This window comes from Vulpes vulpes, chromosome 9, assembly GCF_048418805.1.
Source record: "Vulpes vulpes isolate BD-2025 chromosome 9, VulVul3, whole genome shotgun sequence".
In the NCBI taxonomy this organism is placed as follows: Eukaryota; Metazoa; Chordata; class Mammalia; order Carnivora; family Canidae; genus Vulpes; species Vulpes vulpes.
The window spans coordinates 18,692,285-18,708,333 of NC_132788.1; the positions used below are offsets into that span (position 1 = coordinate 18,692,285).

At 35.4% G+C, this 16,049-nt stretch overlaps 1 protein-coding gene across 1 annotated transcript in view; it reads left to right on the forward strand.

Moving 5' to 3' along the window:
• Window positions 1–16,049, forward strand: part of ADAM7 (ADAM metallopeptidase domain 7) — a 62,010-nt gene that overhangs the window by 26,252 nt on the left and 19,709 nt on the right. The window contains exons 9-12 of the mRNA XM_026007801.2: window positions 1,142–1,213; window positions 11,136–11,305; window positions 14,263–14,347; window positions 15,353–15,483. Coding sequence (XP_025863586.2) covers window positions 1,142–1,213; window positions 11,136–11,305; window positions 14,263–14,347; window positions 15,353–15,483 — 458 coding nt within the window. The remainder of the gene's footprint in view (window positions 1–1,141; window positions 1,214–11,135; window positions 11,306–14,262; window positions 14,348–15,352; window positions 15,484–16,049) is intronic.

A 16,049-nucleotide genomic window follows, 5' to 3' on the forward strand; every position in this document is an offset into this window, starting at 1 on the left:
GTGTATTTTAGGCAAGCACTACCAATTGGTCACCAAGAATTCTGGTGTGAAACTATATTTTCCATCCAGAAGGGGGATGGTGGAAAAAAGGAAACTCTGCACAATAAAACACTAGAAGTAATAGGGTATTAGCAACCAAGGTGTTAAGAAAATTCTTGAAAGAGAAAATGGTCAATCTTAAAGGTAAACAAGATGACCAGGAAGATGAGGAAAAGGTGTTCAAATGGATTGGATAACTAGGAGGACATTTATGTTCCTGTCAAGAATAGTTTTAATGGAATAGAGGCAGTTGAACCAATGAATAGTAGTAGGTTGTGTAAAGAATGAGAGATGAGAAGTGAAGAGAGTCTAAAGTTATATCTTTGAGGTATTTAGGTACGTGAGATAACAGGAGAGCAATGGAATAGTAACTTACAGGATTCAGAAAAGCCATGCTTCTTTTAATTTTTATTATAAAACAAGTTTGATCATTTGCATTTATCCTTATGGGATACTTTTGTCATTATAAAGTATAATTTATCAGGCTAAGTTGATAATGCTAAGAAGAAGATCCTCATGGCACAAATGTAAATTCCATTTGTAGAAAGGGAAAAAAAAAAAAGCAGAATAGTCTACAGAAGGAAAGTCTACTTCATCCTCTCAGGCTTTCCCTAAATAGAAGGGGGAGCCACAATTTCCTGCACTTCTCCATCACATCTCTGGCTCTAGGATGGTACTTGATTACATTCCTTAATTTGTGACAACATGGACATAGAGGGTCTGATAAAAGTTTCTGGTTTATTTGGAATACAATGGTTTCTATGGAGCTTTAACAAGTTTTGTTTCACCACCATGATAAATATGGACTCTAAAGGACACTTATCAGTTCGCTTAATAAATCAATGTACTGTAATATATTGTAATGTGAAAGGGGGATAAGGTTATGAAGAAAACCTTAAGCTGAACCATGTCCTTAGAAACTGCTTTATGTAGTTATTTTATATCAAAAATATAATTCTGCATAAATTGCCCATTTTTACCTGACCAGAAAGAATGCCAATAATTTTTTTCTTGAAAATGTCTCATATTGAGAGAAGTATTTTATTGAGTTTTTATTTATCTCCTATTATTAATGAATGTTGAACTGATGTTTTATTTCCAGTATCGCAGGAATAGTTCTCCTCTCAGTAAGCTGAGGAACAGAATTTGGGGAATGGTCAATTTTGTCAACATGGTAAGATCTGCTACAGCTTGAATCAAGCTAAAAATGCAAATGGAAGAAGATTTTAAGATAGGTGGCTGCTGGTTTTGTGGTAACCTTGGTATTGAGATAGCCCAAAACATAAATTTTTTACCATGTGGAATAATTAGCCAAAATCCACTGAAAAATTCACAGCAATAAATTAACCAGCACTGACGTTTTGGTTTTCTAAGTAAATGACATTTAATATTTAAGACGTTTTCAAATATTGATTACTAATCACAAAATTTATAAAGCTCTGTATAAAGACTTGAATATTTATTGTACATAAATCAAATCCACTAATGCATTTAAAATCACTGCCCTAGCATTGTTGGAGAGATTGTTTCTGTTTGCCCTCAACTTCAGGCCTTTATCAAGGACCAGTGCTCAATTATCTCCACTTACATTCTTATCTCTTCTTCAATAGTAATCTATTCTTGTTGGTCACTCAGTAATTACTACCCTAGTTATGGGACCGGGACATTTTATTGCCCTGATCTATCCTGTCTTATAAAAGCTTTGTCCATGGGTCTTTGGGTAAATTATTCTGTTTGTGCTCTTCCTTCATTGGTAGGAGACATTGAATGTTCTGCCCTTAGGTTTCCTCCTTCCTGCTTCTCCTCCAGGGGTAGAAGGCTTTTTTTTTTCTTTTCCCTTCTTTCAGCAACAATCAGTTTTCACTTGAGTTCTGGGAGCATAAAAAAAAAGCCCCACTCTCAACAATGGATATGTCATCCAGACAGATAATCAATAAAGAGTGGTTTTGAACAACGCTATAGGCCAAATGAAGCCAACAAGGTATATACAGAACATTCCATCCAAGAGAAACAGAATACACCATTTCTTCTCAAGATCAGATGGACTATTTCATGGTATATATTATATAGTGGGCCACAAAGCAAATCTTTGAACAAATTCAAAAAGACAGAAATTATATCAAGTATAATGACAAGATTACTGGAAAATTTATAAATATGTGGAAATTAAAGAACACACTCCTGAACAATAAATGGATCAAAGAATAAAAGAAAGGTAAAATAAAAATATATCTTGATACTAACAAAAATGGAAGCAAAACATACCAAAACTTATGGGATCCAGTAAAAGCAGTTCCAGGAGGAAAGTCTATAGATGTAAATGCATACATACATTAATTAAAAAGAAAATATCAAATAAACAGCAATGTTATACCTTAAGGAACTACAAAAAGAACAAACTAAGCCCACAGCACAGGGAAAGAAGAAATAAGATTAGAACAGAAAAAATATATATATTTGCTGAAAGTCATACAGCAGTTTAATGCTTTTGTTTCTTTGTGGAGAGCAAGAATCTGGTGGGTTTAAAGATGTTCCCAAAGCAACAGCTTCTGCCATCCTCCAGGCCTAGTGACCAGAGATGTTGAAAATCTTTTCATGCACTTGTTGACCTTTCATGTATTATTCCCAGTCTCTTAACTCCACCCTCCACGGTTTCATGCACATCCAGAGGAGGCTCATGAAGATTCTGAGCATAGGTGTGAAATTCCTTGTGTCTATATTTTCAGAAGGTCCTATACTCTCATTTTATCCCACACATGCCTTTAGCAATTCTTTACAATTATTCTTGGCTCAGCATCTCTTTTTATCATGCTCTGCCACTGGGAGATGCTCTAGTACTGTCTGTCCCCAAAGGAAGAAATCTTCCCTTAGATTTTGGGCTACTCATTTGCGCTGTTACCTCAATTAACTTACGTTCTGATATGATATGACGTTGTAGATTCTCTGGCTTTTTCTTTTTTGTCAGGGTAGAAGCAACATTCCTTCCAACTTTATACATCTTAGCCAGAAGTAGAACTTCTCTGAACTTTAAAACTATGTCTATGGAAATTAAAAATCCTCCTCATATTTTTCTAAAAGGTAGAAGCAATGTGGAATGGAATAGTGTTTCACCTGTTTCTTTTTATTGATAGATTGATAAGGGCTTTTGTAAGTTTATTTGTGACTTGGGTCTGATCTTATTTTTCTGATAATGCTTTTAGTTTTTGTAACTATCTTTTCTCCTAACCATAGAGGCTGCTAAAGCATTTTTCCAGTTTTATTTGAGAAATAATGGACATGCACTGTTTATAAGGCATACAGCACCAATGGTTTAACATAAACTGTGAAATGATTATCACAGTAGGTTCAGCTAACATCCATCTTCTCATATATGTGTAGTGAAAAGAAAAGAAAAAATAAAAGAATAAAGGAAAAATAATCTCCTTGCGATAAGACCTCTAAGTATCTACTCTTAGCAACTTTCCTATCTATCATTTAGCGGGGTTAGCTGTAGTCATCATATTGTACATTTCTAGTACTTACTTCTCACTGGAAGTTTGTACCTTTTGACCACCTTCCTCTAATTTCCCCTTCTCTCCATACCCCACCTGTGGTAACCACAAGTCTGATCACTTTTCCTAAGAATTTTTTTTCATTCCTTATATAAGTGAGATCATATAGTATTTTTCTTTCTCTGTCTGATTTATTTCACTTAGCATAATATCCTCCAGGATAATCTGTTATAAAAATGGTAGGATATCCTTGTTTTTTTATGGCTGAATAAAAAATTCTTCTATAAATTCTTCCATTCATCCATTTTTGGACACTTAGACTGTTTCATGTTTTGACTATTTAATAATGCTGGCATAAACATAGGGGTGCAGATATATTTTTGAATTGGTGCTTTTGTTTCCTTTGATATATTCCTTTGATTTGTTAGCTGAACCTACTGTAGTAAGAATATATCAATATACATGTGGAATTGTGGATCATATAATAGTTCAATTTTTAAATTTTTTGAGGATCTTCCATGCTGTTTTCCGTAATGGCTATATCAATTTACAATCTCACCAACAGTGCTCAAGGGTTCTTTTTTTTTTTTTTTTCCACTACATCCATACCAGCATTTGTTCTTTCTTGTCTTTTTGATGATGGCGGCCATTCTAAGAAGCATGAGATGTTATGTCATTGTGATTTTAATTTACATTATCCTAGTGACCAGAGATGTTGAAAATCTTTTCATGCACTTGTTGACCTTTCATGTATTCTTTTGAAGGAATGTCTATTCAGGTACTTTGCCCATTTTTGAATTAGGATTTATTTTCTTTTGCTACTAGGTTGCTAAGTTGTTTATATGTGTTGGATATTAACCCCTTATCAGATATATGGCTTGTAAATATTTTTCCACATTCCGTAATTTGTCTTTTCACTCTTTTACTAGTTTCCTTTGCTGTGTGGAAGCTTTTTAGTTTGATGCAGTCCCACTTGTTTATTTCTTATTTCATTGCTTGTGCTTTAGGCATCATATCTCAATAATCATTACTAAGACCCATGTCAAGGAGCTTTATTTCTGTTTTCTTCCATAATTATTATGGTCTCAATTTATGTTTTCAACCATTTGAGTTAATTTCTGTGAGTGGTATAAGAATCCAGTTTCATTCTTTTATATGTGAATATTCAATTGTCACAGTGCCATTTATTAGAGAGATTGTGCTTTGTCCATTGAGTATTCTTAACTTCCTTGTCAAAGATTAGTTGACCCTAGGAGTGCCTGGGTGGCTCAGTCAGTTGAACTTCTGACTCTTGGTTTCAGCTTAGATCACCATTTCCATGTCTTGGGATCAAGCCCCACATGTCTCTGTGCTCAGTGGGAAGTCCACTTCCTCTTTCCTTCTCCCTATGCCCCTCCCCTTGACTCTCTCTCTCTCTCATAAATAAATGAATTTCTTAAAATAAATGAATCTTTAAAAAATATTAGTTGACTCTGTTTGCTTGGATTTATTTCTGGGCTCTTGATTATGTTCCATTAAACTATTTGTATGTTTATATGCCAGTACCATTTTGTTTTGATGACTGTAGATTTATAACTTAAGATCAGGAAGTGTGATGCTCCTGCTTTGTTTGTATTTCTCAGGATTTCTTCGGCTATTTGAAGTGTTTTGTGTTCCATATAAACTTTCGTAGTGTTTTTTCTACTTCTATAAAAAAATGTCATTGGAATCTTGATAGGGATTACATTGAGTATATAAATGCTTTCAGTAGTATTGATATTTTTACAATATTAATTCTCCCAGTCTATGAACAGGGGATATTTTTGCATTTATTTGTATCTTCTTTGATTTCTTTTATCAACCTCTCATTTTCAGTATAGACATCTTTCACTTACGTAGTTAAATTTATTCCTAAAATTTTATTGTTTTTTTTTAAAGATTTTATTTACTTATTAATGAGAGACACACACACACACAGAGGTAGAGACACAAGCAGAGACACAGGCAGAGGGAGAAGCAGGCCCCATGCAGGGAGCCCAACGGGGGACTCCATCCCGGGTCTCCAGTATCACGCCCTGGGCCGAAGGCGGCGCTAAACTGCTGAGCCACCCGGGCTGCCCAAATTTTATTGTTTTTGATGTTCATGGATATGGGATCAATCTCTTTGCTTCTTTTTCAGAAATTTCTTTGTAATTGTATATAAATGCTACCAAATGTTTGCATGTTAATTTTGTACCCTGCAAATTTACGCATCCATTGATTACATCTAATCATTTTTGGTTGTCTTTAGGATTTTCTATATATAAAATCATGGCTGCAAATAGAGACAGGTTTACTCTTTTCTTACTAATTCTGATACCTTTAATCTCTTTTTCTTGTCTGATTGCTCTAGGTAGGGCATCTAGTACTATATTGAATAAGGATGGTAAGAGTGGACACTTTTGTTCTTTCTTTCCTTTCTTTTTCTTTTCTTCTTCTTCTTCTTTTTCTTCTTCTTCTTCTTCTTCTTTTTCTTCTTCTTCTTTAGAGAGAGTAAGAGAGAGAGAACATTAAAGTCAGGGAGTGGGCAGAGGGGGAGAGAGAGATTGAAAGAGAGGGAGAGAGAGAGAGAGAGAGAGAGAGAGAAACTTAAGTAGGATCCATGTCCAGTGTGAAGCCTGAAACAAGGCTTGATTTCATGACTCCGAGATCATGACCTGAGCCAAAATCAAGAGTTGGATTCTTAACCAACTGAGCCACACAGGTTCCCCTTTCTTGATTTTAGAGGAAAAGTTTTCAGCCTGTCACCACTGAGCATGATATTAGAGATGGGTTTGTCATATATGGCCTTGATTATGTTGAGATGTGTTCCTTCTATGCCTAATTTGTTAAAAGTTTTTTTAAAATAACAAATGAAATTAATCTGCTAAGCTGAGATATGATTCTTACGATTCATTTCTTTGATTCTATTAATGTATCACATTCATTGGTTTGCTTATGTTGAATGATCCTCATATCTCAGGGATAAATTTCACTTGATCATGTGAATGATTCTTTTAATGTGTTGCTGAAATCAGTTTGGCAGTATTTTATTGAGAACTTTTGCATTTATACTCATCAGAGGTATTAGCCTGCAGTATTCTTTTCTGATAATATCCTTTTCTGATTTGGGTATCAGGCTAATGCTAGTCTTGTGCAATGAGTTTGGGAGTGTTTCCTTCTCTTTGATTGTTTTGGAAAAGTTTGAGAATGATATTAATTCTTTAAATGTTTGATATAATTCACTAGTAAAGCTATCTGGTCCTGGACTTATCTTCATTAGAATATTGTTGATTACTGATTCAATCTCCTTACTGGTAATTGGTCTATTCAGAGTTTCTATTTCTACTGATTTGATCTTGGTACATCATATAGTACCAAGAATATTTGCATTTCTTCTAGGCATCCAGTTTTCTGTCATATAGTTGTGCATAGCAGCCTCTTATCTTTTAAATATCTGTGGTATCCATTGTAATCTCCTTTTTCATTTATAATTTTGTTGAACTTAGTCCCTTTTCTTTTTCCTTAGTCTAGTTAGCGTGTGTCCATTTTCTTCATCTTTTTAAAGAATCAACTCTTAGTTTACCAAATCTTTTATAATGTTTTTCTGTTCTCTATTTCATTTATTTCTCCTATAATCTTTATTATTTCCTTTCTTTGGCTATGTTTGGACACTGTTTCTGTTGTTGCTGTTAATATATAATTCTTCAAGGTGTAGAGTTATGTTGTTTACCTCAGATGTTTCTTATTTCTTAATGTAGGCATTTACGGTTATGAACTTTCTTTCCTCTTGAACTGTTTTTGCTATATCCCATAAGTTCTTCACGTTGTGTTCCATTTTCATTGTCTTAAGAAGCTCTTTTATTTCCCCTTTAATTTCTTCTTTGATCCATTAATTGTTCAGGAGAGTGTTGTTTAGTTTACGTTTCTAGTTTTCCTCTTATTATTGGTTTCTAGTTCTATACCATTATGTTCAGAAAAGATACTTGGTATGATTTTTTAATGATTTTTGAATTTGCTAAGAATTGTTTTGAAACCTAACATATGATCTATTCTAAAAAATATGTGCACATAAGAATATGTATTCTGCTATTGTTAGATAGAATGTTCTGTATATATCAGTTAGGACTAGAGTATTGTACAAATGCACTGTTTGCTTATTGATTCTCTGTCTGGATGATCTATCCATTGTTCAGTATGGAGTATTAAAACATTTTTTTTTAATTTCTCCCTTCAGTTCTTTTAGTTTTTGTTTTTATATTTAGATTTTCCAATATTGGGCACATAAATACTTACAATTATGTCTTCTTGATATATTGACCCCTTTATCATCATGTAGTGATCTTTGTCTCTTTTTACCATTTTTAGTTTAAAATCTACTTTGATATATGTATAGTTACCCTTGCTTTTTTTGGGGGGGGGGGTATCATTTGCTTGAAATGTCTTTTTCCATCCCTTCATTTTCAGTGTATCTGTGTCTTTAGGTCTAACATGTCTTTTGTATGCTGTATATTGTTGGATTTTGCTTTTTTATACATTCAGCCACCCTATATCTTTTGATTGGGAAATTAAATTTGTTCACATTTATAGTAATTATTGATAGGTAGGGACTTGCTATTGCCATTTTGTTAATTGTTTTCTTAGTTTTGTAGATCCAGTCTTCCCTATTTCTTATCCTACTGTCCTTTTCTGTATTTTGATGTCTTTGATATTGGTAATTGGTATGCTTTGACTTCTTTATTGTATGCATCTAATTATCAGAAAGTTTTCCCTTGAGGTTATCATGAGGTTTACATAAAATATCAAACTTATCACATCCTAATTTATACTTATAACAACTTATACTTTATGCTTTTTTTTCTCCTCTTTACATTTTACACTATTTACCTGATTTTTAATGATGTTTGATTCTTTACATTGGTATCTGTACATTCAAATAACATTGAATGGGAGATTCTTCCAGATGTATAGATTTTCTTTGGCAGAGATAGTTCTTTACCAGTCAGCTCTGTTTGGGTTTCTATGTGTGTCTGCAGATAATGTCTTTGAGAAGACTATGCTTCTACTCTGGTCTATTTTTGGATATAACAGTTTCATCTCTGAGGATGGAGAAGCAAGTTATGCCACTGGCTCAGAACAGTTGTATAGCCCTGCAAGCTTGGTTCCCTTGCCAAGTGAGGATGCAGGATGGGCTCCCCAGTTGCCTGTATTTTCTAGTCAGGCTTACTAGACCAGAAAGTGAGTACTATATTCAGTAATACATGGAACTATGAATTACTTTCCCTGGATAAGGCCCAGTGCCTACACAACTCACTGTTTGGGGGCACAAAACAGCTCAGAATGTGCACAGAATTCCCTGATCAGAGAAGGACATCAGTTTTGTTCTATGGAGGAAGCCAAGGCCTGTGCTATCTGTCCAAGTGTCACCTATACATAAGGTTGTTGAACGGATTACACACCTTCCCATGTGCTCTGGTTAGGCTGCCTGGTTGGACATACTGAAAACTATATTCAGTGATGACCAGGACTATGAATTAGATTCCCTGTCCTGGTGCAATAGAAAAAGCAGCTTTAAAGCTGGACTATATCTTTGTTGTCTTAACTTAAGCTAAACTGCACCCCAAAAGCCGCAGCCAAACAGGACCACTGGCTTTGCTCTGCAAACTATAGCTATGTCTGCCTTTCTCTTGTGCCTTTCTGGAGTTTTCTGGGATGCACAGCTTTCATCTGTTTTACCAAACTTCAGTCAGTTGGAACAAAAAGGCTCTCTTCACCATGGGGGACTATGTCTCATTCTCCTTGCCTGGGTAGCGACTCCAGACAACTCTCAATTTCCCAAAGAGGCTCTCCAGTTAGAAGGGGCCAGAAACTACCCTCACCTTGGCTAAAAATGAATTCCCCTGCCTGTGTGTAACTCAGGAAGCCTCCACACTTGGTATAGGTTTCTCCTAATATCTGAGTAGAGCATTCCTATGAAAGATTTAACAGGAATGCTCTACTTTCAGATATTAGGAGAAAACTTTCATAGGCCAAAATAGCACAAATCAAAGAAACAATTACTATTAATTTATATGGGAATGTTTTTGAGCCAAAAAAAACAACCTCTTTTAGGCTTTTCTGGTACCTGAGGTAACATCTTGCTAACAAATGCACAAAATAAATTGATATAAAGCACTGGTGCTCAAAGACACAGTTCAAATCTATGACAGCTTGATACTGTGATTCTGAGCGTGGTTCCTGGAGAAAGAGCTTGGCAGTGCCATCTACCTAAGGTATGTGCTGCCTCTATAATGACTCACCACAAAACAAACACTGAGCATTATTTTTCCTTTTTGCCCTTTCTCATGAAAGCAAAAATTTTCTTCGGATTTCTTTTCTTCAGTGAAAACAAATTCTAATGTAGGTCTTTTGTGAAAGCAAAATGGCATAAAACAAACTCAAAAATCAAGGAATACCTGTATTGGCTTTTTTCTGAGAGTAATCAGCTCCACCTATCCACTTCTTTCTCAAACCATCACTGATTCACACACATTTCAGGAATGTCACCGTCTCTTCTGGTCAGATCCAATGAGAAGACTCCCCATGGTGAGTGGGGCTATGTCTCAGTTGTCTTGCCTAGACTACTTTCAATTTCCCAATCTTCCCAGGAGCTACTCTTGGCTTTGTGTGTGAATTAATCCCCCTGTGTGTGTGTGTATAGTGGAAGGGCTCATGCCTGGTACTGATTTTGCTCTGGGGTTGATCAGCTCTGCTCCTCTGCCTCTCAGCTCAAACTCCTCTTGTTCTGTTTCTTATATTTTGCAATTGTCTTTATTACTACCCTAACACTGATCTAAATATAAGACTCAGTCTTTCTCTTTGGGTTCCCATTGGCAAAGTAAACATACATACAAAACTGGGTGTATATTACTGAGCTTTTACTAAAGATTTCCAGTTTAGATTGGGAAGTCATACTGGTCCTTTATCCTCCACATACTCATTATTTTACTGCATCCTCTCTCATTTACTTTCATATTGCCTTTACCTTTTTATCTTAAAATTTCAAAGTTTGGGGTGCCTGGGTGGCTCAGTGGTTGAGCATCTGCCTTTGGCTCAAGGCATGATCCTGGGATCCCAGGATCAAGTCCCACATCGGGCTTCCTGTGGGGAGCCTGCTTCTCCCTCTGCCTGTGTCTCTGCCTCTCTGTGTGTCTCTCATGAATAAATAAATAAAATATTTGAAAAAAAAAAAAGGAATTTTCAAAGTTTTTTCTTTATTTTTTTTTAATTTTTTTTTAAATTTATTTATGACAGTCACACACACACACAGAGAGAGATAGAGAGAGAGGCAGAGACACAGGCAGAGGGAGAAGCAGGCTCCATGTACCGGGAGCCTGATGTGGGATTTGATCCCGGGTCTCCAGGATCGCGTCCTGGGCCAAAGGCAGGCGCCAAACCGCTGCGCACCCAGGGATCCCCAATATAACCATTTGTAAAACAAGGCCTACACTTTTTGTTATAGTACTTCACATGTTAAAATTATTACTTTTTTATTGTAGAGGAATATAGTAATGATGAACTATCCTTCTGTAAATTGACTCTGTGAAAATTAATTTCTCCTTTGAACAGATTTATAAAATTTTGGACATTCATGTGACATTGGTTGGACTTGAAATATGGACAAATGAAGATAAAGTACACATAGATTCAAATATAGAAAATACCTTATTGCGTTTTTCAACTTGGCAAGAAATAATCCTTAAAAAAAGGAATAATTTTGATCATGTTCTATTACTCAGGTATGTAAGTGCTCTATTTTTCTGCATACTCTAGGTGGATTAGAAAAAAAGAAAATAAAACGAATGAGCAACAACATACTTTTTAAAACAATTGACTTTTGCACAGTACACAGTCACAATATGTTATATCTAGCTATACATAAAATTTCCGAATGAACTTTTTAATAGTCTTTCTTTCTAATACTGATTAATACTGGAAAGTAAACATAACACATTTACATTTCTGGGAAGGGTTGAAAATGTCATTAGGTAAGCAATATACTTTTATAATTGATTTATTTATCAGCATCCAACACTAACTCCTTTTATTCTTCTGCACTATGCCATTCCAATACTCCACCAAAACCTACATTTCGGAGAAAGCACTTCATTCTCTGGACATTTTCCCTCAACAAAGTGTCCTTATCCAATGAAAAGCATTTCAAGAGCATCTCTTCCACAGCTTTAATATTCCTAAGTAAACAAGGGTTTGGATTTATCAACAATATTAAGTCATTCTTAAAAAGGGGGGGGGCATTTTAAAATCATTTTTGTAATTCAAAATAACCATACTACTCAGTCTATAAGGAAATGATAAATAATTGTGCAGTTGAATCGACTTTAACCTTGCATTAACCATAGTCCTATTATCCTAATTAAAATATGAAAGCACAGCTTTGGAGCAATGGAGTTTTTTAGCATTTCTTCTAGTGCCCTTAAAGCTACTATATAACAATGGTACCCACTTTACCTACTTCATCTTCCTATAATAGCAGTGTTTCTCCTACAGTCTACAAATATGCTTCTTAGCATTATTTAAATATTAACTTTCAATTTGAACTCAGAACTGTGAGCCTTTTAAAACCTGTAGTTGGAGGTCAGCTCCAGCTCTTTGGCAGACTGATGAGAGTGAACCACACCTCCAAAGTCATATCATTTCTGATTTTCATATCTGGGATGGCCCACAGCATATATATCCAGGGGGGTTGTTTTACCTGACTGAGACTCAGATATTCATTCACTAGTATGCTCTAAATCTATAGAAATTAAAGTAAAATATCATAATAACCTTCATTTTGGGCAAGATTATCCTCTTTGCCTATTTCTTGGACATGTGTTTTAAAATACTTAATAAATTAGTCTAGAAATAATACATGCTGTAAGCAGAAAACTTTTTACTTTCATGAATGCCTCATTCTGAGGAGTAGCTTCTCACAACAATAGTATGTCTGCAAATAGGAAAATGAGGAAAGTTCTCCTAAATGTCTAATTGGACATCATATTTGGAATTTCTTATGTGTTGAGTTTCTTGTATGTCCTCTTATCTATATTCACATAGATAAGTGATGAAATAATATATATGGTATTATCATGGTGTGATTTTTGTTTTAAGTAACCATGAGCAAAATCAGAATCCAGATTGCGTTACACTGATACTTCATCTCTATACACAGTATTCTATTCCAAGATTTCTAGCGTCTAAGAAGACAGACATTTTAAATTCCTCCAAGATACGTAGCCAAACACTGAGACTAAAAGTGTATCTTCTTGATCAAAAGAGTTAAAGATTAAAAGGGATCATCTAGCCTGACCACCTTTCTCATATTTGAATCCTCTTACTTATATTTCAAGTGTGGTTTTCCAGTTCATGATGGCTCTTTAAAGTGGTCCAATTCTAAATGTTCTCGAAAATCTATCAAGTCTGGATTCCCTTAGTATACACATCTATATCTGTCTTTTTAGGTAATCCAAGGATAGTTCACATGACAACTCTTTTAAATGTTTGATTATGGTTACCTAATGCTCTGTGAGTTTCTATGGTTGATTAAAAATTTTTAAAACTTTTCAACTATAGCTAAGTAGTTAATCTCAGTATTGAGTCTAGTTACTATGTTGTATTTTTTCCTTCCAAACACTTTTAACTTAATTTTTTGGCCTTTTAAGTGGTTTTATCTAAAGCTGAGTGTAGAGTAAGCCATGTAAAATTGGACTCTCACATTATTTTTTTAAGTTCTATTTTTTCAGGATTTCAACTTTAGATTGTACTGATTTATTCAATACCTCTAATATGCCACAAGCTTTAAATGAGCTTAATAACAAGATCATCCTGAATTCTAGAACTTCAGGGAAAAAAAGACATTTTATTTATTTTTTTTTAATTAATTTTTATTGGTGTTCAATTTACCAACATACAGAAAAACACCCAGTGCTCATCCCGTCAAGTGTCCACCTCAGTGCCCGTCACCCATTCCCCTCCAACACCCGCCCTCCTCCCCCCTTCCACCACCCCTAGTTCGATACCCGGAGTTAGGAGTCTTTATGTTCTGTCTCCCTTCCTGATATTTCCCAACATTTCTTCTCCTTTCCTTTATATTCCCTTTCACTATTATTTATATTCCCCAAATGAATGAGAACATACACTGTTTGTCCTTCTCCGATTGACTTATTTCACTCAGCATAATACCCTCCAGTTCCATCCACGTTGAAGCAAATGGTGGGTATTTGTCGTTTCTAATTGCTGAGTAATATTCCATTGTATACATAAACCACATCTTCTTTATCCATTCATCTTTTGATGGACACCGAGGCTCCTTCCACAGTTTGGCTATTGTGGCCATTGCTGCTAGAAACATCGGGGTGCAGGTGTCCCGACGTTTCATTGCATCTGAATCTTTGGGGTAAATCCCCAACAGTGCAATTGCTGGGTCGTAGGGCAGGTCTATTTTTAACTCTTTGAGGAACCTCCACACAGTTTTCCAGAGTGGCTGCACCAGTTCACATTCCCACCAACAGTGTAAGAGGGTTCCCTTTTCTCCGCATCCTCTCCAACATTTGTTGTTTCCTGCCTTGTTAATGTGCAAAGTCACTAGCATTATGAGGATTCATTGTAATTCAATCTTTGTGTTAATTAAACTACTGCCTCAGACTGAAGAGTGTATTTGCATCTTTTTTTTTTTTTTTGCATCTTTTTTTTATAGTGGGAAGTGGCTCTACACACATGCACAAGGAACTTCTTTTTCAGAGGGCATATGTCTGCCCTATTATTCCTCCAGTGTTGTTAAGGTAGGCTGTGTTTTATTTGTTATTAAACTTAATCACAAAGTTTGAATTTAAGTTTTATAAATTTTCTGTGTCCTATTGAAAGGGACCAGGTGTACCTTTGTGGCTCAGTCAGTTCAGCATCCAACTCTTGATCTCAGCTCAGGTCTTGATCTCAGTATCATGAGTTCAAGCCTTGTGTTGGGCTCTGCCTGGGCATGGAGCCAATGAAGAAGAAGAAGAAGAAGAAGAAGAAGAAGAAGAAGAAGAAGAAGAAGAAGAAGAAGAAGAAGAAGAAGAAGAAGAAGAAAGAAAGAAAGAAGAAAGAAAGAAAGAAAGAAAGAAAGAAAGAAAGAAAGAAAGAAAGAAAGAAAGAAAGGAGAAAGGAGAAAGAAGAAGGGGAAAAAGGAGGAGGAAGTGGAGGAGGAAGAGGAGGAGGAGGAGAAAGAAAGGAAACATGTTCATTCTGTCATATATTCCCACCAAGATATATCACAATGATACTGCTATGCTTCCTTTATTAAAGAGGAAAAGAAATGTCTTATAAAAGGTATAAACAATGAAGGTAAACCAGTGTTGTTCATCATCACATACCACTACTGTGCAATATGAGACTGCACTCTAAAAATATGAACCTCACGTATTTTTTTTATTTTTACCCTCTTTGAATATCTAGTATATAAAAGGCAAATCAATAATGTTTAGTGTATTGTGTAGGACATTAGTTATAATTTTTAGCTGTTGGTAAGAATGAGTTTATAGAAATCCAACAATGACTATTACTATGCCACAAAAAAAGAATTTCAAAATGTGAGAGTTAGAGACCCTCAAAAGATCATTTACCCAATCTCACTATATAATTAAAAGAACTTAGGGCAGGACAGGAATGTGATGAAGTCGATGGTCTCTCAAATAAGTTCTAGTTAATCAGAAGCTAGAAACCAGGTCTCAACCAATAGTTCAAAACACTACGTACTAAAGTATATTATCTTATAGAGATTTCTAGCGTACATCTTTTCTTGGCCTCAGGATCTTTTGCCTGACCTAAATGTAGTTGCAAGCAGAATTGCACATCAGCTGGGGCATAACTTTGGGATGAAGCATGATGATTACCCATGTACCTGTAATTTTGAGAGATGTGTGATGGATCGTGGTGGAAGGTAAGGCTCAAACAATGTAGAGAAGACGTTTAAATATTTTGGGCATGCCTCTTGATTAGAACTCCATATTGTGGGTATATATTGTTATTATGTGAAAATTTTACTAATATATTCCATGAAGTCTATTACAAAACCAGCCATGATAGGCTATTTCCCTTTGGGGGCTAAATCTTATCAGTTCGTAGTATTTGTCCTAGTGACATGATGAAAGAAATTCTAAAACTCTATCTGAGCATATTGCAAAAGTATACAGTGATTAACTAGTAAATCATACTAAGGTGCTTAGGAGAAAAATACACTCCATGTGCCTTGTTTTATCATCTTTGCTATAAACTCTAATTTCTGGGCAGCCCCGGTGGCGCAGTGGTTTAGCGCCGCCTGCAGCCCGGGGTGTGATCCTGGTGACCCAGGATCGAGTCCCACATCTGGCTTCCTGCATGGAGCCTGCTTCTCCCTCTGCCTGTGTCTCTGCCTCTCTCTTCGCTCTCTCTGAATAAATAAATAAATAAATCTTTAAAAAAATAAACTAATTTCTTTCTTCCTTCAAATCTTTACTCAAATGTTAT